Source organism: Cyprinodon variegatus, unplaced genomic scaffold, assembly GCF_000732505.1.
Source record: "Cyprinodon variegatus isolate N-32 unplaced genomic scaffold, C_variegatus-1.0 Scaffold67, whole genome shotgun sequence".
Classification (NCBI taxonomy): domain Eukaryota; kingdom Metazoa; phylum Chordata; class Actinopteri; order Cyprinodontiformes; family Cyprinodontidae; genus Cyprinodon; species Cyprinodon variegatus.
In genome coordinates, this window is record NW_015150520.1 from 254,485 (window position 1) to 279,456 (window position 24,972).

Genomic DNA, 24,972 nt, shown 5'->3' on the forward strand with positions numbered 1-24,972 from the left:
GACTGAGGGGTTATTTAGGGGTTATTTTCAACCATTTGCCACCTGTCACAATCAAGTCTCAGTATAATGCACTGTCATAAAATCAGAACATTTGACCCAGAATTCAACGCGAGGCAGGCAGTGGGAAAGTTCAAAATGTTTATTAAAACAAAACAAGAGCACGGGGCTGCGGGGCAAATCTCTGCAGAGATATGAAATACAGGTCAGTGACCGGATTGTCGGGCTGATCATGAGTTGGGGCAAAAGTCATTGACCTGATTCAAAGTTCAGTCCGATCCGGTGGAAAGATTTGAATCCAAACTTCCCAGGTTACTTCCCAGCTTGCAACCCCAGAGTTCCTAGAGAGAGAGCAGAGCAGGCGCCAGCAAACATTTTTACAACGAATTACAAATCCAGACCTTAATCTTTGAAGGTTATAACATGTCAAAAGTTTGGAAAGTTCTGAAAAGTGTCAATTTCACATGCTGTTGTGTAAATGGAAGAGGTAATAGCTAGAAGTTATTAGGCAATTTGCAGGACACACTGAATAAGGGAGTGGTTCTACAGGTGGGGACCGCAGACCTCTTGTCATTACCTATGCTTTCTGGCTAATATTTTTGGTCACTTTTGAATGTTGTAGGTGCTTTCTCACTCGTGGTAGCATGCTACGGACTCTACAACCCCCACAAGTGGCTCAGATAGTGCAGCTTATCCAGGGTTAAACATCCATGTGAGCTGTGACAAGAATATTTGCCGTATCTGTCATTGTAGTGTCCAGAGTCTGTAGGCGCTACCAAGAGACAGGCCAGTACACCAGGAGATGTGGAGGAGGCCATAGAAAGGCAGAAACAGCAGGACTGCTACCTCCACCTTTGTGCAGAGGAACATGCCATAGCTCTGTAAAATGACCTTCAGTAGGCAGCAAATGTGTATGTGTCTACACAAATGGTTAGAAACAGGCCATCCATGTAAAAAAAAGAAAAAAAAAAAAAGAAAAAAAAGAAACAGGCCATCCAGGAATTGTTGGATGCTTAAGTCCAGGTCTGGAACCATGGACCATCCACCACCTCATCAGGAGCATGTCAAGGCATTGTAGGGGGGTCATACAGTCACATGAAGGCGACACACAATACTGAGCCCAATTTTGACCTGTTTTAAGTAAATTGCCTCAAAGTTTGAAGTAGTGTGGTTTTCCACTTTAATTTTGTGTGACTCAAAATCCAGACCCCCATTGGTTAAAAAATTTACTTGCAGTGAAGATTTTTGTGTGATTCTGTTGTCATCACAATTAAGTTTGCACTTAACAAAGTATTATATTTCCTTTATTCAGATTGAGGATCTGTTATTTGAGTCCTCCCTTTTTTTTGAGCAGCATATAAATATAAATGTATACATTTATGTGTGTGTGTGTATGTATTTATGTATATTTTTATATAAATGTGTAATTTTATTTATATGTATATATATATATATATATATATATATATATATATATATATATATATATATATATATATGGCTATATATACTTTATTTATTGTAGTCAAATGCCCTAATAGTGCCTCTTTTTCTGCCCTCATAACCCCTCCTCAGGAGCGTCTCCTAATGAGCCTGTTGCCAAGAAATGTTGCTATGGAGATGAAGGAGGACTTCCTGAAGCCACCGGAGAGAATTTTTCACAAGATCTACATCCAGCGCCATGACAATGTCAGGTACGGTGGTGTCATGACAACTCAGGAGGTGTGCACAGACGGTTTTTATTTTAGGTGTGACACTGTAGTTTATAAGAAAATTAGACTGCCTGAGCTCTCTGTTCAAAGGAAAATAATTACGCCTTCGGTATCTGAAGTTACTGAAAATTCTTCTTTTTTAGAACGTTTTTGGTTTACTTTCGTAGCGGAAAGACAGGACCAAAGCATTGAACTGAGCAGCCACAAGCAGTTACCGACTAACCTGACAATGATTAGCAGTGACTTATATACAGTAAGTGGATGTTTCCCCTAAGGGGGCTAAACAAGTTCAGAATGACAGAAAAGGGGTTTGAGAGTATTAGAATGATACTGGTCAATTACAGTAGTGCCCATTCAAAACTTTCCTTTATGGGCCCTTGGGCCCGTTTAATTCCTTTTTAAACATCAATCTTTGGTCTAAATTATTCTTTCTGTCATGATTTTGGGACATGAAGATCTGATGAGATGTGTCATCTCCTGGTCAGAACCTGTAATTCAGTAAAAGGGTGGAGTCAGAGTAAAAAAAATCTGCAAGAGGGGGTCACTCTAGTTTTTCCTGAAGTGAAAAATTATTAGTCATTACATTTTTAAGACAACAATTAAACTATAGTATTTTTTAAATGTGGTTAAAAATTATAATGTTGAGCATTGTTCTGTTATATTACTCACATTCACATTTATTCTCTTGCTTTCAACAATTCAGTATAGGTATTTTTTAAACACATTAAATTATATCACACTTTTTGAAAGCTTCCTCTACTTAAAACGTAATGTAGAGTGTGAGAACCTGACCCGACTCTGAGCTTATTACATTCTAGTGAGGCAGTAAAGAGAATAGGAGAGGTGTGTTAGTGCTGCTTAGTGTTTGAGTCGAGTGTAAGGTAGCATATCAACAGCACTTCTGTCAAGAGGGAGTCCTCCACTCTTTCTGTCTGCCTGTATCATTTTAGCTCTGAGTGTACATCTCTCCTGAGAACACAACATGGGGTCATTGCTGAGCGAGCAGCCTCACTAACCACACATGCACTCAGCCAAATATCCCGTTATTTCTCCCAGTGAGCCAGCTCCTGTTCACCTCCAGGGTTCAGTGGGAAGTTCAAGCATCAAAAAATACTTTTTTAAAAAGGAAAATATGTTTTCTGTAGCTGTGCAGAGTGTTTCAGTTGGCATCAGGCTCCTTTTGATGTGGCCTCCAGAACGTTTGATCACACATGTATTTAGTTATGCCAACCCCCTTGCTCTTGCCTTACCCTCCAGACATCAGCATGACCTGCGGCATAAAATCATTCAGTGAAAAATCATACAACAAAGCTCTTCGGCTGAGCGGCGGTCGTGATCCCAGCTCTGCATACATCAGAATCCTGAGCAACTGCTCCGAGTCGCAAAACAGCTTGGTAACATAGTCACGATACAGAGGAACATGAAAATGCAGCTGTACCTTGAATTCTTTGAGAAGGATTAGAAACAATATGTGATCATTTCTAATGATGGATCTGGAACTGTTGTAAATATAGTTATGATGTTTTTATTCAAGCTAGGTTCTAAAATTTTCCCTTTTTGCTTCAAAGATGAATAACTTATAACTAACTTTGAAGTATTTAATTTTGAACAATCTGTACACTTTAAATTGAAGATACAGAAAGTTCACCTAATCCTACTCTTAACCTGTGGACCCGAACAGTAAGATTTCACGGCAAAAATAATCAGATATACATCCATAAACTCTTACCACAAGACAATTTTTGGTTACCGATATTTTCCTTCTTTTTAAATTCAGGGTTTTTCTTGACACCAAATATCCAATTTATCAAAAGTGTATGCACTCTCCTGGGAGATCACATGAAACATTTTTCATCATCAAGATTGTCTTCATTAAATGTGACATAGATTTGGTACAATTGTCAGAGGAAACCACTAAACAAAGCACAGAAAATTGGATGTATAGGTGAAAACCCCCTAAACTAATGTTACGTATATCATGGTATCACGCCACATAGAAATGCAGACAACTTGATATAAAGGATGAGAAGAAAAGGGTAAGTTGTCTAAAAAACTTTAATCGGTGACTAAAGTTTTAAATTTAATAAGTTCAAGTTTGGGTCAAGAACAAACTATTAAAGGATAAAGAGTCTAAAAATAATTTTAAGTCTATCATTTCTTCTAAATGGAAGATTTCTTTTAGCCAAATTCTGACTTTAACTCTCTTTTATGCTGGAAGTGGAACATTTGTCAAATTGTTTTATCTAAACTTCTGAATTTTGATTTATAAGACTTCTGGCATCATGCAACACTTATATTAGGGGGAAAAAAAGAGAGCCTTTCTTTGGTCTAAACCGAACTGTTTGAATGGCGGAATTTCAGCCAGTGGACAGAAAACAAGAGGTTGGTTTTAAGCAGGTAGTTTTAGCATAAGTCCTACGACAGTTGAGAAGTTACAATCTGTGGACACATAATCATAATCTGCTGGACTGCAGGGTTCTTTATGTAATCAATACAAAGGAAAATTAAAACACATTCATGAAAACACACAATAATCTCAACTGTTTTCTAATTGCTGATACAAACAAAAACAAAGCAAAAAATATGAATTTTAATAATAATAAAAAAAGTGATTGATTCATCAGTTTAAATTGGTCAAACATTGTCATGGGAGGTAGATGTTTTTTAGCCCACATGCAAGACAACATCCAAAAGGGGTTAACATTTTTTTTTATTTTGGGGGTGAAGGATGGGTCTCAGGGAAGGAGTTCAATGGTCACTCACTCTTCAGAAGTTGTGAGATTTGGAAGAGGATGGTGATATGAGATATCTGAATTTCTCTCTGGCTTATACTATGAGGATGGAGGAGAAGGGGATGGGGAACTGGGTCCAGAGGTAAGTCTTATGCAGGAAGTAGTGCCAGTATGTGACTTAGCAGGTGGCATTGGAGGACGGACAGGTCGGCTGGAGGATTAGATGAAGGGAGGACTCCTGGTTTAACCAGTTGTGGGGTTGAATTTCTAGAGAATTATGGTACAACAATGTATAATCAGGAGCCACTGTAGGCTTTCAGTTGGCAGAATTACTTGACATAGCAACATGGAGAGGCATGAATCTGATTGGACAAAAACTTTAGCAACCTCAAAACTGTAATGGAAGCATGGCAGGCAAGAGAAACACTACAAAATTAGTAGAATGGATTGTTTGGAATATATTAATACTGTTGGAAAGAAGAAAATTACAACTTAGGTTGTGAATGTAAGTTAGTGTTTCTGATTGATAGGTTAGTGTTTCAGTGAAGGCCTTGAAGGCCCTGACAGCCGATCACTGCATGTCTTATAACTGAGGTTCTTATAATTATCTTTGCAGGCATGTTCCAAATAATTTTGCTCACATACGGCAAATCTGTTCCACCAGTAAACAAGAAGACAAAGTAAAAAACAAACAAACAACAAAACATAAACAAACAGTTCTCAGATGACTGCTGAGTCAAGCCAGCGTGCCAGCATGTCAACTTTTCGGGGATGTATACAATTACAGAAAATACTTTTCTGTATTTTCCTTCCTCAGAACTAGAGTCAATTATCATACAGTAATTAAATCAAATCCTCCTCCAGCTTTGATACACATTCCACTGAGAGCAGTGCGTTTCTACTGAGTCAATAAGATCCATAACACCTTGTTTTGCTGCCATCTGGGCTGCCTCTGAGCAAATGAATGAGGGGCTAAGTGGTTTTCAACACCTTCCCCGTGCACTACTTTAGTTAGCCAGCAGCAGGCAATTCAGCTCTGTAATTGATTTAGCGGCTGGCCTAAAAGACGCCTTCACTTATCAGGGATTGGATTATAGTACTTGCTGTTTGCTTCATTGCTGATCACTGTTAGCCAATTACTCTTGCTTCACAGTGATCTGTATGTTTATCTCCAAGGGGGATGGGGAACACACCACAGTGCACTAACTCCATCTGTTTGTTAGATTTTTTATGAAATAGCAGGTACATTAGGTGGATGGGAAAACAATTAGTTCTTCACTGCTCATTAAAATGCCTTGTTTTTTATTTTCTTCTTTTTTTTTTTTTTTTTTTTACCCCTCCAGCATCCTGTTTGCAGACATTGTGGGATTCACCAGCTTGGCTTCTCAGTGCACTGCTCAGGAACTGGTCAAGCTGCTCAATGAACTCTTTGGGAAGTTCGATGAATTGGCAACGGTAATTTTTCTTTATTATCCCATACATATAAATCGATTGACTTCAAATGACAGACAAAATCTGGAATAAGAGAAAAATAGCCCTATTAATGGTGCAACCAATTTTTTTGTCTACAAATATTCCCAGACATTAAATCCAAATCCAGTACTGTATAAAATGATTAAGTGTGGCATCATATGCTGTTTATTGATAAGTTTTTTTTTTTTTTTTTTTTTTTTTTTTTTTTTTTTTTTTACATATTTTTCATGTAACATTCACAAACATTGCTGTTCCATTGTTTTATATAAATATTATACCAGAATATATTAATGATCATAATGTAGAAGGGGGAAAAATAACCCAAAGCATTTGTCAGCTCTTTTCTAAATTTCCATTCAGCCAAGTGTATCTCAAAGAAAATTTCTCAGGTTAAAAAAGATTAAGCATGTATCAGACCATTATAGACATAAACATTAAACATGAAAAAACCTTGGAATTACAGAAATAAAGAACAAAACAACAATGAGAATAGGATTATAAAGAATTGCAGGATAAAGGAAAGCAAATTCAATCAATTTTAGTACCTGTTGTGGAAACTTTGGAAACAGCAAAGGAACAGGATATTTTAATGTATATCTGCAAGTATACCTACAAAGCTATTAAGCCAAGCAGTACATGGATTAATTTAAGTAATACAAATTAATTCACAGTCATAAACACTGAGCACCATAAACAATTAACATTCCAAAATATAAATATATAAATATAAATGGTAAATGGTCAGTTAGGAATTAGGAGACTTGACCAAAGAGGTTTACATTACATTTAGTCGTTAACCCATTCATTGACACACTAATACACTGATGGTGGTACTGTGAACAATGCACCAATAACTAATGTACAAAACAACTAACATAATTTGTCAAAATCATTAAGATAAACGTTTGTACAAGGGTAACAAAGAGGATCTAAGAAAAGCCTTTTTGGTCATTTTTTAAATATTTTACGTCTGTCTGTGGGGCAGTTCTACTATTGAGGGAATTAAAGCAAACGACAAGGGTGCAGCAAGTAATATCATGAAAGTGGTAGACAGTTTAAAAATAAAAATCTCTCACAAGCAGATCTAATATTTAGATTTAAGATCAATAGATAGACAGATAGATACAGATAGATAGAAACATAAACAGATTAGAGAAAGGCTGCTGAATACACTTTGAACTAAAGCTGTAATATTTGGTGTATGCTTAATAATGAGATGTAACTGACAATTTCTACAATTTTACTAGTAACTTATTTGTAAGTAGTAAGATCCACTAAACAGAATAACAACATTAATGTTTAAAATCCATTCTTACGCCATGATCTTATTTTTGATATAATGTGGTTACGTTTATAAATTTTTGTAAACCCTCTATCCTTTTGCTTTATTTATTCACATCTCTTGCATTGCATTGCATTTTTATTGCATGTTGTTTTTGTATTTTTGTCTTGCTGCTTCTGCTGCAAAATACGTTTAGTATGTGCAAATAATTTTTTTGCCATGTATTTATTCTCTGATGTATTTATTCTCTCATCTGGCAACTGACTATGGATGAAACCTAGACTTTTGGCTAACTGATATATCTTACTTTTATACTATGTTAAAATGATATCCTTTAACATTTAATCAAAATTTTATATAAGAAAAAGAAATTAAATGCAACTGTTTTAGCTATTTTTCCCACAACCATCCTCAAATTATGGAGAAGCACATGTTTAGTTGAGGATTCTGAGTTTGATCAAACAGCTAGTTCCAACTTTGAGCTATTTATGCAGAGTTTATGAACTGATGAGACAGTAAGAATATGATCTCTCCAAATCTCTCTTCTATTCCAATAATTCTGAAACATCTAGAAAGCTAATTTGTGTTTTTTTTTGTTGCGGGTTCAGTTTTTCTGCATTGTATTGGCGTGATTTAGCTAACAAATACACATTAAAAAGTTTCTTCTCTAACTTTTGTTAAGAAATGTTACTGAGCCACCCTGCTCAGCCCACAGCCATGGAGGCAGCTAGTGAGTTTGTGCTCCAGTGAGCTGTTTGTGTCCAAGAAAACTGAATGTATTATTAAGTCCTGGAACTCATTTATTATACCAAGCCATATATGTATTGATCCAAATTTTGAGAGTAAGACTAGAGAGACCTGACTGACACTGAGGAGGAGGAAGAGGAGGAGAAAAAGGTCATGAACTGGAGACGAGAGGGCTGATTCTTAAACAGATGAGCGATAAGGGCTGAGGAGGCGGATTGTATTGAATGTGCGCGTTGGAGAAATTTCTGCGTGTAGTAAAGAACAACTCTGACTACAGTTAATGTGCAGGACAGCCCACACTCTGCATCAGTAAGCCTTTCCAGTGTCGTTCTCCAGGAAAGAAGATTAAGTGAGAGATCAGTTATCTGCCGGCAGACCACTATAATCATATTAATACTGCATGAGCCCCACACAGACACATACATTCCTCTTTCGGTCACCTCAGAGGACATTTTATCGACTTACATAAATTAACATCTCACACCTTCTCCACTCTTACCACATTGTGCCGTGTTTTCTAAAGAGCCCTTATCGTGGTCGTAGCAGCAGACTGAGATTTTTCCCTGATGTGATAAAACTGGAGCTGCTGGTAGGAACCCAAGCTCAGTACGCCCCAGTTCTTAAACAGTCCCTGCTCTAAAAAAGATAAATAATTCGCAATGCACTACACCTGCATTGGCTACTAATGGTAGTAGGTGGTGCCTTCTATAGATTCTTACCACTCTGTGGACTATGTGAGGTTATTATGAATACTTTGTTGTCTAAATGTAGTTCTAAAAGGTGCACAGAAGAAGCAACAATCATGACTTTTGTACCAGAGGAGCGAAGAGATTCTGGACACATTACATGTCAATCAAAGCACTAATTTGGTGCAGATGCTTCAAATAAAACTTTTGATACCGACTACCAGTTTGCCAGTCACAATATTATTACAGTTCTAACAATTTATTAGTATGTTTTCTATAGCTGTTTCTTTTTTTGTCTAAAAATAAAGCCAGAAAAATAACGGGAACAAGGGGAACTTAAGAGAAACTTCAGTTCTTCGACATAAGTGTCATAAATCTAAATTAAATAGAATGTCGATTATAAAGCCCTCTTGTAACCCTCTTGTAGCTGACCTCTTAAATTTAAATGCAAGCAGTAGCTAGAAAGATACTTTGCATAAGAGACTTCATTTTGACAAGTAGGCTGATATATTCTCTAAGTTTACTATCAAGAGATGCTGTGGCAAAGGATGCTATTATACACTACGAGTATGGTCACTGAACACAATTAGCAAATCTCTTTGGCTTTCAGACTTTAAGATGCTGTTATCCCAAAATTACAATGGTGTTGCTTAAAATTGTGTTGCTTAAAATAAAAATGACTCTTTATCTACTTCTTATTCTTGCATTGTGCACTGATGATTACAGGTAAACATTTTGTTGACATTTACTGTGATCACAACTTGCTTACTTTGTTACCACTGCATAATTATGCTGTAATGTATTTAACCACCAAATCTACATAGCCTCATCAATTACATCCTGCAGCATTTAAAACAAAAACACATTCTTAAATTGGAACAATTGGGAACTACTTTAGGGAAATAACACAAGCTAAACTCTCTAAAATTAGAGTATTTCTTAATAGTACAAAACGTATGTCAGGTGGTTACCGGCTAAGTTAGAAGAAACAAAACTCTGTTATGAAATTTAACACTGACTGTGTCATTCTAAGTGTGCCCCATGCTTATTATCCTGTTGTCATGAGCAGTCAAGTTTGCAAGCTGTTAAACAGGGGGACTGCTATTTTATTACAACATTTTGAACAGTGGGATTATTTCTTTGCAGTGATGTTTACTTTTTAAAGAAGCACATTAAAAGTTATGTCCTTTGTGTTTCTACATTTATGTTATTTCCAGAGTTTAAAACCACTGTCTGAACTGGTATTTCTAGGCTTGCATATTTCCATGTAACCTCTTTGTAAACTTTTAAATACATTTTTATCTTATCTTTGCTTGTACCTTTTTGTTTAAATATGCCGACACTAGTGCTAAATAGCTACGATCGCTAAGTAGTTCAATTCACATCATGAGCAGAAATACACACTGAGAACTTTACCCTAGCCCTTCAGTGTGACACATTCATGACCTCTCCTGTCGCAAAGCCAGAAGATCTCATCAGACAGTTTACTTTTATTTTATAACACGCACGAACATGTAGATGTTCACAGTCACATGATCGGCAAGATAATCCCAGTTGAGTTAATTCTCTATTGCCGCAATCAGTCAGGGCTTAACAGAGGGAGATCGACTGAGGGGGCTGAAAGAGCAAGATACAAGGTGATATGTGATTCACTACCACCGCTCTAATGCTCTGCAAACCCATATTATGGACATCTTGTGATGAGGATATATTGCTTCCATGTGTGCAGCAGCTGCATCCTAATTGAGATTTATACCCTGTCGCGTTAGCTCAGGGAGAAACTTGCTTTGAAACCAGCTCTGTCACAGCTGCTGAGCCTGACTGTTGTACGCTACATGACACATTTAGTCTGTGAGGGTTTAAACTACACCTAACCATCATGGATACAAACCTAAGCAAAACCTTTAACCAGGTGGGTGACAGGTGAAGGCAGCCGCGCATCAACCCACCATCTAAATCGGCTGGATTAACGTCTCAATTTTGTGTTTCTAAAAGCAAACAATAATGCTGAAACATATTTTCTTTCAGATGATGATTCGTCTCTCGTTTCCTCTGACACAGATACACAAATGTACCCCCCCCCCCCCACACACACACACACACAACTCTATTCCTTGGGCAGGGATAATCATCCACATTCTAAATTCTCATATCCACCCACGCCAGAATCTTTCTGCTCCCGTGAGCAGAAAACCAGAGCACCCCATCTTCCCTCTTCTCATCTCTTCCTCTCACCCTGCAGTTGTCATGAATCCTCCCTATATCTGTGTGCATGTGGGTGTCTGCGTGCACGTACAATATGTGTGTTTGTCACTCACAGGCTGCCTGCAGGGGAAGCTTTGTGGGGTTTGCCATCATTATGTCTGATAACTGAGCGATACAGTTGCCAAAAGGAAACCCTGTGCACAAAACCAAATTCAAGTACAGTGTAGTACAAGGTGTTCACATGTAAAGATGCGGCTGTTTGTTTTTTTCTTGACTGATAATGCGGTGCTAAGGTGTGAGTTTATTTTTGTACATGTTCTGACTTCAACAGCTCTGCGCACAATGTGCACTGTGACAAATAGAAGGATCTGTTTGGAGAAGGTGTGGGTGGGATTCTACTTCAAGAGCATGTCGGAGCAATTAGAGTTGGCCCCAACAACAAACGCACAAATGGTTTCACGAGCAACATTTCTGATTTACATGATCAGGGGTGCAGCTGCAGCTCACAGACTGCGTCAGTCAGGTGGCAGGAGCTAATGTTCGCTAATGTTGAACAGTTGTCTGACAAATGTTGAAACGTCACAATTTATCTAAATTCATCTTTAGTAGGTTTCATGAGATTTAGCTGAACATTGCCATCTTTTCAAACAGAATTTTTTTTGAAGTATTTTAAATAACTTTTTGGGAATAAGTGGAAAACCAAAACCCAACAAAATAAAATTTTCCTGGTTAGATTTCTTATCTAAGGCTTTGGCTCCTATATGTTTGACCAGAGGATGACCTTGGTTAATTAGCTTCAAAGAGCTCTTACTTTGAGAACAGTAGCTTGTGTGGTTCCTTTTATGGTAGAAAACAAAGAAGAAATAATGAAAAGGAAGAAAATATTGTCACATACCTCTACTGGCTAGCAAAATCAAAATCAGTGTCACAGATTTGCAGATTTGATTTATAGATATTGGTCAAAATTACATTTTTATGGCCTGTAGGACCAGCCAATGCTTTTGTTAGCATGCATTTTGGAGATTCGATCAACACAGTAAAAGAATCCAACATTTTTTTAAACCTTATGGAGTTTAGCAGAATAGAATTCAAATAGAATTCAAATAATGAACATGCAATAACTGTTTTTACCAATGCAATAAGTGGGTGCGTCACTGGGCTCATCACTAGTGATCTACAAAGATTGCTGCACAAATATATTACTTAACCAACCTATAAGCATGACATGTAACTACAACTGATATTCACAGGTGTTCATAGACTTGCATATGATTTGTTCAACTTTACTTCACATTTACCTCATTGTAGCTGTAAATATATCCAATGGCTGCCATGTCAACTGAACTTAAAGGATTACCTAATACATGCTTGTAAATTTGTCTTAATTGGTCTCCCCATACAGGCTTTTTTAGATATTCACCTATAGTTTTCTTCATGTGCTTGCAGGAGAATCACTGCAGGCGCATAAAAATTTTGGGGGACTGTTACTATTGTGTGTCAGGACTAACGCAACCCAAGGCAGACCATGCTCACTGCTGTGTGGAGATGGGACTGGATATGATTGATACAATCGCGTAAGTAATGCACACAAGCAATTAAAACAAATACATCCGCCACAGGCCTGCATGGCAGGGCAGAAGGTGTAATTTTAAGTAAAAATATGAATTTTTATTTGAAGTTTTTGTACTTTTGCTGGCTTTTATTTTTATAAATACATTCTTTCAATTAAATCATTCCAAGTTCACTTGATTTGTCTTTCCTGTTGCCTTTCCTATAACCTGTAGATACAGTTATTGCTGTGGCTTGTTGCAAAAATTAGTTTGAATACAACATTACAGTTAAAACAGTCATATGAAGTGCTCAAGAATCAGTAAACTAGAGCTTTTATAGTCATACTGTATGTCACCATAATGAACATTATCCCAGACATGGGCTCAAATTATACACAGACATTTGTTTAAAATCCATCCTTGAAAACAGGAACATGTGAACACAAAATGTAGCATGCACAAAAATTGCAGCTTGTGCTAAAACAATGTATAGGTTCATGTGATATATTTGATTTTTTTTGCCGGAAATTTAGGGTCAGCCTACAGGGGCATGGTTGCCTTAAGAGCTTTTTGATATAAACTGTTCCTGAGTCTTTTTTGATGCAACAGTTCTAGATAGTTTTTTCTTAGGGTAAATAACCCTAAAGGTTTTTGGACCTAAGTGTTTTTTATTATTTCAAACAAGACCCAAACTACAGTTACACCATTAAAAAACACCTTAAAAAACCTCCAACATAAGATAAATAAATGGAAACAACCTGCCTTCCCTGTAAATCATATTGACACAAATAAACAGCACCTTTACCTCGTTTTCTCACATGAACATTTACCTGACACGTTTGATCCCTGCTGCTGTGTCTGAGTGGATGGATGCCACTGAAGGAATGTTTTATCTCAGAGGGCAGGCTTCTGCTGTGCATAATCATCCATTAGCGTGTGAGTGTGTGAGTAGAGGGGGTGCACAGACATTCCTCCTTCAACCTGGTTGGCACAATTTCTTTTTCATTTCTTCTTTATGCACAGGTTCAAACCCAGAATTTGTCAAGCTTTTGCTGCTCTCTAATTTGTTCTTCAGCCCCACATCCTGTTAAAGGGACAGGTCTCCAGCTGTCGATGAAGACCCTTATAAGGTGGTTTATTGAAGCTAATCTTTGCTATACTATGCAAGATGTATGTTGAGAATTAATAAAAATCATAAAAATTTGTATGGCGTAACACAAACTTTTGCCCCTAACCCTGAACCTAACCTCAACTCAATTCATAGCTCACTCCTTCACCACACCCCCAACCCTAGAGGGTAACTCTTACAATGTAGCATATTCCCAGGTAATTGGCCTTACCCTGTCCCCACAAGATAACAAACATGTAGACACCCACACACTTAGGTGGCCCTGATTTTGTCATCAAACAAGGAACCAAAGAAGGAAAAAAAATGTCAGAAAAAAAACCACTTTTCATATTTTCCGTTTGTATATACTTTCTTTTGGTGTAAACCCTCTGACACAAAACTGCTTTCACCTCCTAATGTATTCCTAGAACATATATCTTATGCAAATTCTTCATATTAAATGCAGGAGTTCTTAAATTTGATCATCAGTGAGAACTTTTTTTTTATTATTTAAGCAGGTTTATGCTTTCTGGGATGTATACTGATTTAAGAAGAGCATTTAAAGATTGCACCGTAAGGTTTAGCTAGAGAAAACTCCCTTTAGTTTTGCATGTTGGTGCAGCAAACTGGCATGTTTCAGCAGTTTTAACCTCTTAATATCCACCTAATTTCTGGAAAATTCTATTGGGAATGGCATATTGGGTATGCAATTCCTATCCTATCCTAACAGCAGTAATAAAGACATGCTTGCTTGTTGTGGCTGCTTTGTCATGCTACATTTCCACATGCTGCTACAATTATCCTTTGGTGCTCACTATGTCCATAAAATGAACTAGGTGGTTGAATTGTGGAGAATCTAAGCTTTCCAACAATGTCTAGGATGTCTATATTGGTAAACATTTTACCAGTGTAATTTTCATGCATTCTGAGTTATTTTTAAACGCTTTAAAACGGGTCGCCGAGGTCGCCAAAACGGGTTTTGAGAGGTTAACTTCTGTAACAGCATGGGAAGTTTTCTGCTTTGTGTCATCTGATTTACATGTAGAGAGAAGCAACACTGCTAAAACTTGTTAAAACAGTTACAAATTAATTAACTTTTCTGCTGCAGGGCTGTCAGACTTGACAGCTCATGGTGAGATTAGGAGAGTTTTGTTTCCAGTCAAAATGTGGCTCAGTCTTTGAGTACAACAGGCAGCTATTATTTTAAAAAACAGACTTTGCAAATGTATCAGAACTTTCTATGATGCCAAGTTGACATGACTGAAATATTTGTTGATGTTTGACCTCAAACACATTGCCGAAATTAGAGCAAATACATTAAAAAAATTCCATTTGACTTGAATAATGTACAATTATTATTTTTATTTTTTTATCTGCCTGTAGGTCGGTGGTTGAAGCAACAGAGGTGGATCTAAATATGCGCGTTGGACTGCATACCGGACGGGTTCTGTGTGGTGTGTTGGGCCTGAGGAAGTGGCAGTACGATGTCTGGTCAAACGATGTTACATTGGCAAATGTGATGGAGGCCGGTGGGCTGCCTGGGTTAGTAACAACTGTCAGAACTTCTGAGACTGAATCAAACTCTAACAGAGAAAAGAAGAAAAAAGCTGTGTGGAAAACACAATTATAATCATTATAATCATCCATGTATGCTGTGTTCTAAATATAGAGGACCAGGGTATAAGTTAATGATGAATAAGATTATCCAGCAATTGGTGCCTTTTAAACACTGCTAAGTGCAGCTGGATTTCCTAATTATGAAAACGAAAAGCTGTGTTCTCAGGATTAACTACGCCTTCTGTGTTTCAACTCCATTTGAAAGGAAAAGTACCAGCCAGGTGCTGATAATCAAACGCACTTGGATAAATGATCATGATCAGTGTAACCAGCTCTATAAATGCAAAATTACTAAGGAAAAACATCAGCAATGGCCACCAATCTGTAAGGCACTGTTAAGCCATTTACATTAATGAAGGAAATTATTTTTGAGACAGAAAAACTAATGATCATTTAATGTCACTCAAGACAGCTGCTAATTCCTCCCCAAAAATCTGATTGTTCTGTGCTTACGGACATGACAAATAATCCAGAGATTAATCCCAAGTGGAAGCTTAGGATTGCACTTTAAAAGATGAATTTAATGGTAGGGCAATTAAAGAAGATTGAACAAGTGTGGGTTATTTAAAAGAGTTAAAAGACAACCTGCTAACAAAATGTGGCAGCATGACACTGGTTTGCAAAGTGGCATCTAAATTAACCCAAGTATTCTGAAACAATGAGCCAGATTTAGAGATGTCAGGCAACAATCCACTGATCTATGCTGGGGAAAAAACAAAATTTAAAATCGTTTAATATATATTTTAAAATAAATTCATTAAAAGAACTTTTTTTTTTAAGTTGAAATAACAAAATCTTACAAAAACAGCCAAGTTACTCAACTTTTTTTGAAAGGTTTCTTGAAATCACATCTGGATACTTTAGCGAGGATACTTTCTTCCTACTGTAGCTTTGTCTTATTTCATAACATTTTTTCTCTCTTATTTGTTTTTCTTGACAAAAAAAAAAAAAAAAAATATATATATATATATATATATATATATATATATATATATATATATACATTTTGGGCTTTTGTCAAACGTTATTGTAGTAATTCCATATTATCAATCAAAACAGATTTGGAACAAAATTCACTCCGCATATTTATACCAAAGCGTTCTAACGTTTTTCCCCAAGTTCCTTATAGACTCTTTTTAATGCATGTTAACTTTGGGTTAGTAATTTCTGAATAAATGAGCATACATTATTCTTATTGTAGCTTTGTCTTATTTCATAACAACATTTATTTCTGTTTGTTATTTTCTAGACATTTTGTTTTTGTGGCTTTTGTCACAAGTTATGTAGGTAATTCAATATTATCAGTTTAAGTTAATCAGACTTCTGTTGTCTATAAATGCATACCTCTGCAGTAACAGTTTTTCACACTGTATGCACTCTTGTGTGTCATTCATAAGCACCAAGACAAGTGTCATTTAATTGCTGATTTATGCAGCAGCTGTTCTCAGTCTCCAATACTAGCATCATGATGCTCAAAGGAAAACTGAACACACATAGTGATGAATATGTTTGTTTAAATTAAAGTAATAACCATTTAATTTTTAGGGGTCAAACGTACTATCTTAAGAGCTAGAAAGAGGTTTTACAAGTCATATTACCATTAAAATAAAAAAAAAATATTTAAAACATGGAAAAAACCTCAAGAACAGCATGGGCGAGCGATATATCTATGCAGTGAGTGGTAGTATTTTTGTAGAAATGAAAGAGGTAATAGAGTTTTTTGAGAATGAACTACTGCAAAGTATTATGTTCAGTTTAGACAGTATAGCAGATCATACAAACCAAAGGTGTGCAGATCTTAAGTCAAAACAGAGGATACAGTTGATGAGCCATACAATAAGAATAAGGGAAGAAGCAGGTTTGGGAGAAGAAATGTTATTACCGTAAATGATATGCGGCTTGGTTTCATTATGAGAAAGAGATCCACAATATTTCAGGTCAGCTTTGAAAGTGTCCATTGACAGTGACAGTGATAAGGTGCTTCACGGAGTCTATGGATGAACTGAAATCACAAAATGCCTTGCAAATATTCATACTTCTTAAGAACTTCCACATGTATTAACATAAGCAAAAATGTTAAAGATTAAATTTGTATAAACACAATTTAAAACATAGTTGTACATTTTCTTTGCTAAATAGCTTTAATTACATCAGATTGAATAAGAAATTATTGTGAAAATACATTCTAAGGTCTTTCACAAATTTCCATTTAGATCTATTTCTAGACTTTGACTAGTTCATTTTCATATGAATGAGCTTTGATCCAGAATGTTCCATTCCAACTTTGGCATTTTGTTGAACTGATTCAGTTGGCTTTCTGTGAATAAAAATCTTTTCTTTTACAAAAATGCATAATAAACATATATATTGTATATCACAACTATCTTGTTATAGGAATAATAACTATATATTTAATTTTAATTGAACATGTTTAGAGGCACATCTTAAACATGTAAATATCTCAAATACTATAGTGATTAATGTCAAGGTTTTATTCTTTGCAGTTTTGGTTATTATGGTTTATAAATGAGTGAGGAACAGGGATTTCTGCTGCCTCAAGTTCACATCAAGTTTCGCTTTGCAAAGATGTATCCTACACATGGGCTACAAATGTAGCATTTATTGTGTTAGCTACTATTAAACCAAATCTCACCTTTGCAATGGAGGATAAGAGCTGGACTGATGATATGTGGTTCACATTCCCTTTTCTGAGGAAAATAAAATGTGTATTTAATTATAATTCAGTTAAAATCATTTCCATTTCAATAAAGTTTATATCCAATACTCTAATTCACAACACATGTCAGCTCAAGACACTTCCTGAGTAAATTTAATCAAATTATACAGACAGACTGGTTAAAAGATAAGCAATATTCCTAAACCTAACAGGTTGCATCACCTTATTGACTTGCAAATTTAATTTAAGGTTCAAGAGTCTGAAAAAAAGTGGAGAGATACAGAATGGTCTCTGCTCTAAGTCCAATCTTAGTTTGGGTTGACATGTTCTGGTGTTTCTCCACTGTGTTTTCATGAGTCCAATGTCAATAAGGACAATTTTCAAGCACTTAATGCTCCCTTCTGTTGACAAGCTTTATGGAGAGGCTGATTTCATTTACCAGTAGCACTTGACTCCTTCCCACGCTGCTAGAGGTTCCAAAAGCAGATTAAATCAACATGGTGTGACTGGACCTGATTGGCCAGCAAACAGGCCGGAAATGAATCCAATAAAGAATCTATAAGGTATTTTAAAGATCCCAGCAGAACCACCTAGATCTGCCATTGCAATGATGCACTAATTCCTGTGAAAAAGGCCCCAACAAGTATTGGGTTCAAGAAAATGGACTCACCTTTCAGAAGCCTGATATTTTGGTGTAAAATATGCCTTGGCCCTGAATAAGTGGCAAAAAAAATCTTCAACTTCACAATGTTCTAATGTTTTAAAAGCTATTGTATATGAGTGAACTGCACTGACAATATGTTTCTATAATTTGTTCTTGCAGCCTTTTTAAGTTCCTTGAGATAGTTTTGCTGTGAAGATGTACAAAAAAAAAGAAAAGGAATGAACAGATTTTACTACAAGTGTCAGTTTGGTTCAAGGTGGGTGAGGGTTTGCCACAGGGTTACGTTCTGAGCCCCTTTTCATATTTGGAGAAGAAATAATATAGCATTCTTATCATATTCAAATAATCTGGCAAGAATGCCACATTGATAAGTCATGAATCTATTCCAAAATATATTAACAATTATTGTTATCATTTCTGAAATACGCTTATGTACTGTATATGTAATAAATTAAAATTATTTTTGTTTCATTTTATTTTAAAAAAAAAACAGCATGAAGAGCCAGAAACAGACTTGAGTGGGTGATAGTAAATGTCTTCTCACTATAACCCAAGAACAAGTAGATTTGGATTTAAAAAAGAAATATTAAACAATCACTTTGGCCCAGCCTGGCCCTGTTTCATGAAAAGTAATAAGATTTTATCTCTTAACATAAAATCTAATGAGTTATGAACATTTCTATACTCTTAATAATGTTGAGCACACCTACAGTAGTAGCTCAATAAATGATTAAAGACCTTATGTTAAGACCAATTGCTTTCATTTTCTGCTGTTCTCATGACAGTAAGGTGCACATTACAAGGACCACCCTGGAGTGTTTAAATGGAGACTATGAGGTGGAACCCGGTTTTGGCCATGAGAGGCATGCCTTCTTGCAGAAGCACCACATCGAGACTTTCTTCATCGTGCCTTCGCACCGACGTAAAGTACGTCACATTGCTTCTTTCAAGCTTTTTCCTTCCACCAACAAACAAGTGAGAAGTGCCACATCTGTCAGTGTCATATTGTAATAAATAATCCTCTGATCCAGAGGGAGAGACAGAGCATGTCCAAAGCTGTCGTACACACGAGTAGTGAAAGTATCTCACACACGCTGCACACGTTGCACATGAATAGATGTGTGAGTGCATTTATGAGTGTCATGACATTTTAAATCCTATAAAAACACACAAACGTGCAAAGACAAGTGAAAGCTTGATATGAATTGATTTATAGCCTCAGTTTGCTTTTGTTTTTATCATAAACAGCTATTTTATTTTTATGTTGTCAGGAATTTAAAACGGATTCCTTGTTTTTGAAACTAATAGAGAGAGAGACCTATACAAGGAAGACAAAACACAACTTTAGTTAGTTATTTATTTTATATATTCACAACTTTTAAAGGTATTTCATCCATCATTTCTTCATATTTTACTTTCAGACAGACAGACTTCAGATAAAAACAAAGCTATCCTGGTCTAGTAACACCACATTTCTCAACTTTCAGATTTTCCCTGGTATTATCCTGTCAGACATCAAACCAGCCAAGAGGATGAAGTTCAAGACGGTGTGCTATCTGCTGGTGCAGCTCATGCATTGTAGGAAGATGTTCAAGGCTGAGATCCCCTTCTCTAATGTCATGACCTGTGAGGACGACGACAAGGTGAGTGATTTGCTCTACAAGGGTTAGATATCTATCCATGTTTTTTACACTAAACAGTTTTCTAAAATGCTGCCATATGATTTATTATTGTGTACTTTAGTATGTTTCTATTATGGCTTATATCCATCCAACTTCTCCCGCTTATTCCACCAGTGTCACAGTAGTGCTCGTGCCTATATCCGGCAGCCTATTGGCGTGAGAACTTAATTAAAATGTTGATATTTTAATAATATAACTGAAATGCTAAAATACAATAAAATACATTTGAGATTTCACACTTTTGTGCCATGTAGAAAATCCCATTCAAAGAGTTTGTTGTTTTGCTTTTTCACTAACATTTCAATGTTCTAAATCATTTAACAATTTCTTAATATCAGGAATATGTTCAAATGAAATTGATATTTTCAAGTTAACAACATAGTTTTAGAGATAAAGTCTAACCTGGAAAAGCCTTGGTTTTGGCAGCTAAAGCTTTGGGTCTCTATCAAACCACAGTGAGCTCTATACGTATTACGTTTATTTGTTAAAGACCTTTCATATTTCAAGGAACTTCACTAGGCGATAAGTTCAAGAGCACAGGAGATGATTCAACCAGGATGTCCCCAAAGAACCAATCACAACATCTTAAGCACCCCAGATCTCACTAGCTTTACGGGTCAGTGTGTATGACTAAACAATAAGAGAAAAACCAGACAAAATGCATCCATCTGAGAGTTATGTAGAACAACAGCAATCCAGAGAAAGGCGGTAGGTACTTATGACCATAATGTGAATTAAAAATGTTTTGAATAAACTGAAGAGCTTGCACATTGCCTGGTACAGTTCCTGGTTGAGATTAGCTGAAAACACAGCAATGATCACAGCAACCAAAAGTGAGTAATTTGGGCTATCTGGGTACCAGAAGATTATTGAGTTTGTGTATACTACACACGAATAGGATGCCACCCTTTTTTGCCAGCTTCAGTCACTAAAATTGTAGGTTCATAAACAAAGCAAATGATGTCAATTGGTAATAAATAAAATAGGGCTAGCTCCCCCTCCCCCATTACAGCGCCTATTCAGAAAGGGTTTTACTTTTTACTTTGGCATTATCTCACTGAAGTAAACAGTACAGATGAATAAAACTCATTTATTGCATTGACAGATTTTAAGCCAATCCACTTAGTAATCTTTAAAACTTTAAACTGAAGCCAATATTTCAATGAGTGACAAGAAAAACGCATCCTTTTCTGTTCTATTTTAAACCTTTAAACAGTAAGATAGAATGCAATATTGTTGAAGTAACTTCAATTCAATTCAGTTTATTTATATAGCGCCAAATTCACAACACATGTCATCTCAAGGCACTTTACAGGCACTTAAACAATATATTTCGTTAGAAAATATGCCTTCATTTTTGTGGTTAAACTTTTCATACCAAAGGTATTGTTAGTCATATCATTTACTTTTTAATGCTTAATTTACAAACTGGTATAGTAATAATTCATAACTATATTTTGAGTCGATTTTAAAGCAGAATAAACTACAGTTTTATTTTAGATTAAACACTTTGACTGTTGGATTTATTTACCTTATTCTTTGCAAATAAAAATGTTTCGGGAACAATTTGGTTGGTTTTTAAAATATTTTTACCTTTTGAAAAACAAAAGAGTTTGATTAGGCACAATTCTTCCAAGTAAACTGCAACACAATATGTCCTAAATTCTAAGGTGAATTATGCTTGTGTTGGGACTGATTGCACTGTTTTTCCCTATCTGACAGCGGCGAGCTCTGCGGACTGCATCAGAGAAGCTGAAGAGCCGAACATCCTTTTCAGCCACCGCTGTGCAGCACTCCCCGGCCACAAGAGTCAACCGTTACATCGGTCGGCTTATTGAAGCACGGCAGACCGAGTCCAGGACATCGGACCTGAACCAATTTACCCTGTTTTACAGGAGTAGAGACAGGGAGCACAGGGTGAGGCCATGCACACACCTGCTGGGAAACATTTGCTTTACATTTACAGCAGAACACACGCTCATACATCAAATATGAACTTTCTCTCAATACACGTGAGGAAAACTGCTTCGTGACTGCAAGATCAGCCTCCCTCTGTCTCATTCACACACAATACGCCCCACACAGCTTATAACTTGTTTGTCTGCTTGCAAGCGAGTGTGTTTGTATGAAGAATCCACCCACCCTCTCAGGAGGGGTTGCAGATAATGATTTAGAAATGTCTGAACTGCACATGTGATATTTTTCTCGTGTGTGTGTGGGTAGTGTTATAAAGAAGACGTAGGCTGGTTTGTCTGCCCATGAAACTGGTTACAGAAAAAGATAAAAGTTCAGGTAGAGCATAATTAAAACTGAACTTAAAAAAAGAAGTTATCCTTTAGGAAATAAATTAAGCAAGCAGGCACAAATCAGTGTAATGAGTTTGTTCACTCCCACACAACTCATTTTCTTTTGCAGAGTTCACAACGTAACTCCTAGACAAATTTAGATCTAACAAAAAGTAAAGTAGCCATGTAACCAGATATTTAGAAACATTTTGCCTCATATTTGTAGAAAACACATACAGAACATTTTCATTTTTCCAAGTTTTATGGGTTTGAATTCTACTGAGAACCTGCACTTATACTGTGGCTTCTGTGCTGCTGCAGCTCACTTTCATGTGACTCCACAGAGGAATAATGGGTATTATTTATTTTTATTGTTATTCATTTAGGTAAGCTTGATTAGCATTGCTCTTTTTATGTTAATCTATTGTGGTTACCCTAGTTTATGTTTTCATTAACTGTTAGTTTAACTTTAGACCATTACACAGAAGAACAATGAGTGGGGAAGTAAGATGCTATCAAGAAATTTGGAGCTCATGCCATGTGGAGTAAAATTATTTCTGCTTTTACTTTCTTTTTGAAGTTCAAGGAAGGATAACCAATGCCCACATGGTAGTGTAAGACCTCATCATATTGATGTCAGGAGATGTATTGACTCTGTTGATAACATAAAGAGACAAACAGAAGCTTTGAAAGACCTCATTACTAATCATTCACAATGCTTGGCATTTGCTGTGGATCTGAGTTCCTGGATGGCCAAAGCTTCCCGACCAAGACTGGCCCAGCATCTAGGGATGACCCTATCATACTACTGAAAGACACCATCAGCAGTCAACACCCACTATCAAAGAACAACAACTCTAGTCTATTAGACAATACAACAGGAAGGGTCTCATCAACTGAGTTGTTGCTGCCACAAGAGGGAGCTCCCACCCAGCCAAAGGCATTCAGTGAAAAGCCCAGGCCAAGCTTCCAATGTACAATGACAAAACATCTGCTTACCAGGAACAGTTTCGGATTGGTGTGACCCTCAGTGGCTGAATTAATGTTATAGCTGCATCACACCTAGCCTTAGCATTGCAGGGGACTGCTCAATTAGACCTGACTCAGAATAGCCAGGCCCTACCTGCTTCACTCAATAAACATTCTGGTAAAAGCAGAGGGCTGTAGTGAGCAGAGGGCCCCTGATCAGCCACAACAGGTCGGAAGAAGAGAGTTTGAGATAATTTCCTGCAGATGTGCAGCTACATGTCCACAACATGGTTATTCACTATACCCTACAACTGCCAGGGATGAACTAACCCTACATGCATTTCTGAGGTGGCTCAAATCTGAGGAGTTTTAACAGCATTCTAGCCTAGCTAAACCTCATATATCAACCCTTTAACTGCCAAGTCAACCATATGGTTGATCATTTGCTCAGCAAAAAGCAGGTAGCAGGTTGACAAGACAATTAAAGGGTTAAACAATACACTCCAGGAAGCCAGGGTAGTGTCCAATTCACAGTGGAGAGCCCTTATCTCATACATCTGTTTGGTTAAAGTGCAAGGTGAGTCATGCCAAGAGGACAAACCAGGGATTGTTTGCAAGGTCCGCCCTAACCAAAAGACAACTATGCATAGGACTGTCTAGTGTCACATTTGTTCTGAACCAGGGCATGCAACATGGAACTGTCTGGCACTAACTCTTAAGACAAGGAAGCATCAGCTGCAAGGAAGCACCTAGTGGTGTAGAGAGGGGAAAACCACTCTAAACCCTTATATACCTTATGATCACCTTGAACACATCAGGTTGACCAGCTGGTTCAGTTCCCTTTGACTCGCACTGTGGATACTAGCTAATAGAGCTGATGCTAAATCATAGACTGCCCTTACCTTGTGGCAGATATGGGCTGTGGGGGTTCCATGTCTGTTCATCTCCCTCTGCAATGCCATGGGCACCTTAAAGCATTTTATAAATTTTTTTTTTCCAAAATTCATGGCATGGCTTATGGCGTAACACTGGTTAAGGCAATGGTTTAACTGACCAAGCTGTAGGAGGGAAGATGTGGGACTGTAAGTTTCCTGCTGTGACTCTTGCAATGCCCAAAAAGAGGCCAAACAGCATTCTGATTTGCAGATGCAACAGTACTTTGTGGTGCACCAATTGAGTGAGTGGGGGTACACATCCTTCGTCAATTGCCTGTAGAAGACTCTTTGAATTACTTTGACAAAGTGGTAATATATTATTTTACAAAACGACTAGAGGCATATTGCAGTGCTGAACCAAAGTACTGTAACTCCACCACTGTTGAAAAACTGGTTCAAGACATTTCCACCCGCTTCGGAGTTCTGAACTTCAAAGTAACTACAGTAGAAATGCAAATTCGAGTCCCAAGTCTACACGTACAGATTGACGGTCAGATAAAAAGGTTTAATCACACTCTGACTACACAATTGGTGATCCTTGTCGACCAACATCTGCAGGACTGGGGTTGCCACCTCCCACTGGAACTGTAGGCCTACCAGACCTCCAATCAAGTAAATCAGTCTACAGATGTTGCCCTGATATTTTGCCAA

The 24,972-nt window shown here is 37.0% G+C and overlaps 1 protein-coding gene across 2 annotated transcripts in view; it reads left to right on the forward strand.

The window, feature by feature from the left end:
• LOC107083005 (adenylate cyclase type 1-like) overlaps positions 1-24,972 on the forward strand; it is a 62,868-nt gene that overhangs the window by 15,988 nt on the left and 21,908 nt on the right. For both annotated transcript variants that reach the window (XM_015371930.1, XM_015371931.1), the window contains exons 3-9: positions 1,573-1,691; positions 5,785-5,896; positions 12,281-12,408; positions 14,876-15,034; positions 19,236-19,377; positions 19,938-20,093; positions 21,855-22,049. In XM_015371930.1, coding sequence (XP_015227416.1) covers positions 1,573-1,691; positions 5,785-5,896; positions 12,281-12,408; positions 14,876-15,034; positions 19,236-19,377; positions 19,938-20,093; positions 21,855-22,049 — 1,011 coding nt within the window. The remainder of the gene's footprint in view (positions 1-1,572; positions 1,692-5,784; positions 5,897-12,280; positions 12,409-14,875; positions 15,035-19,235; positions 19,378-19,937; positions 20,094-21,854; positions 22,050-24,972) is intronic.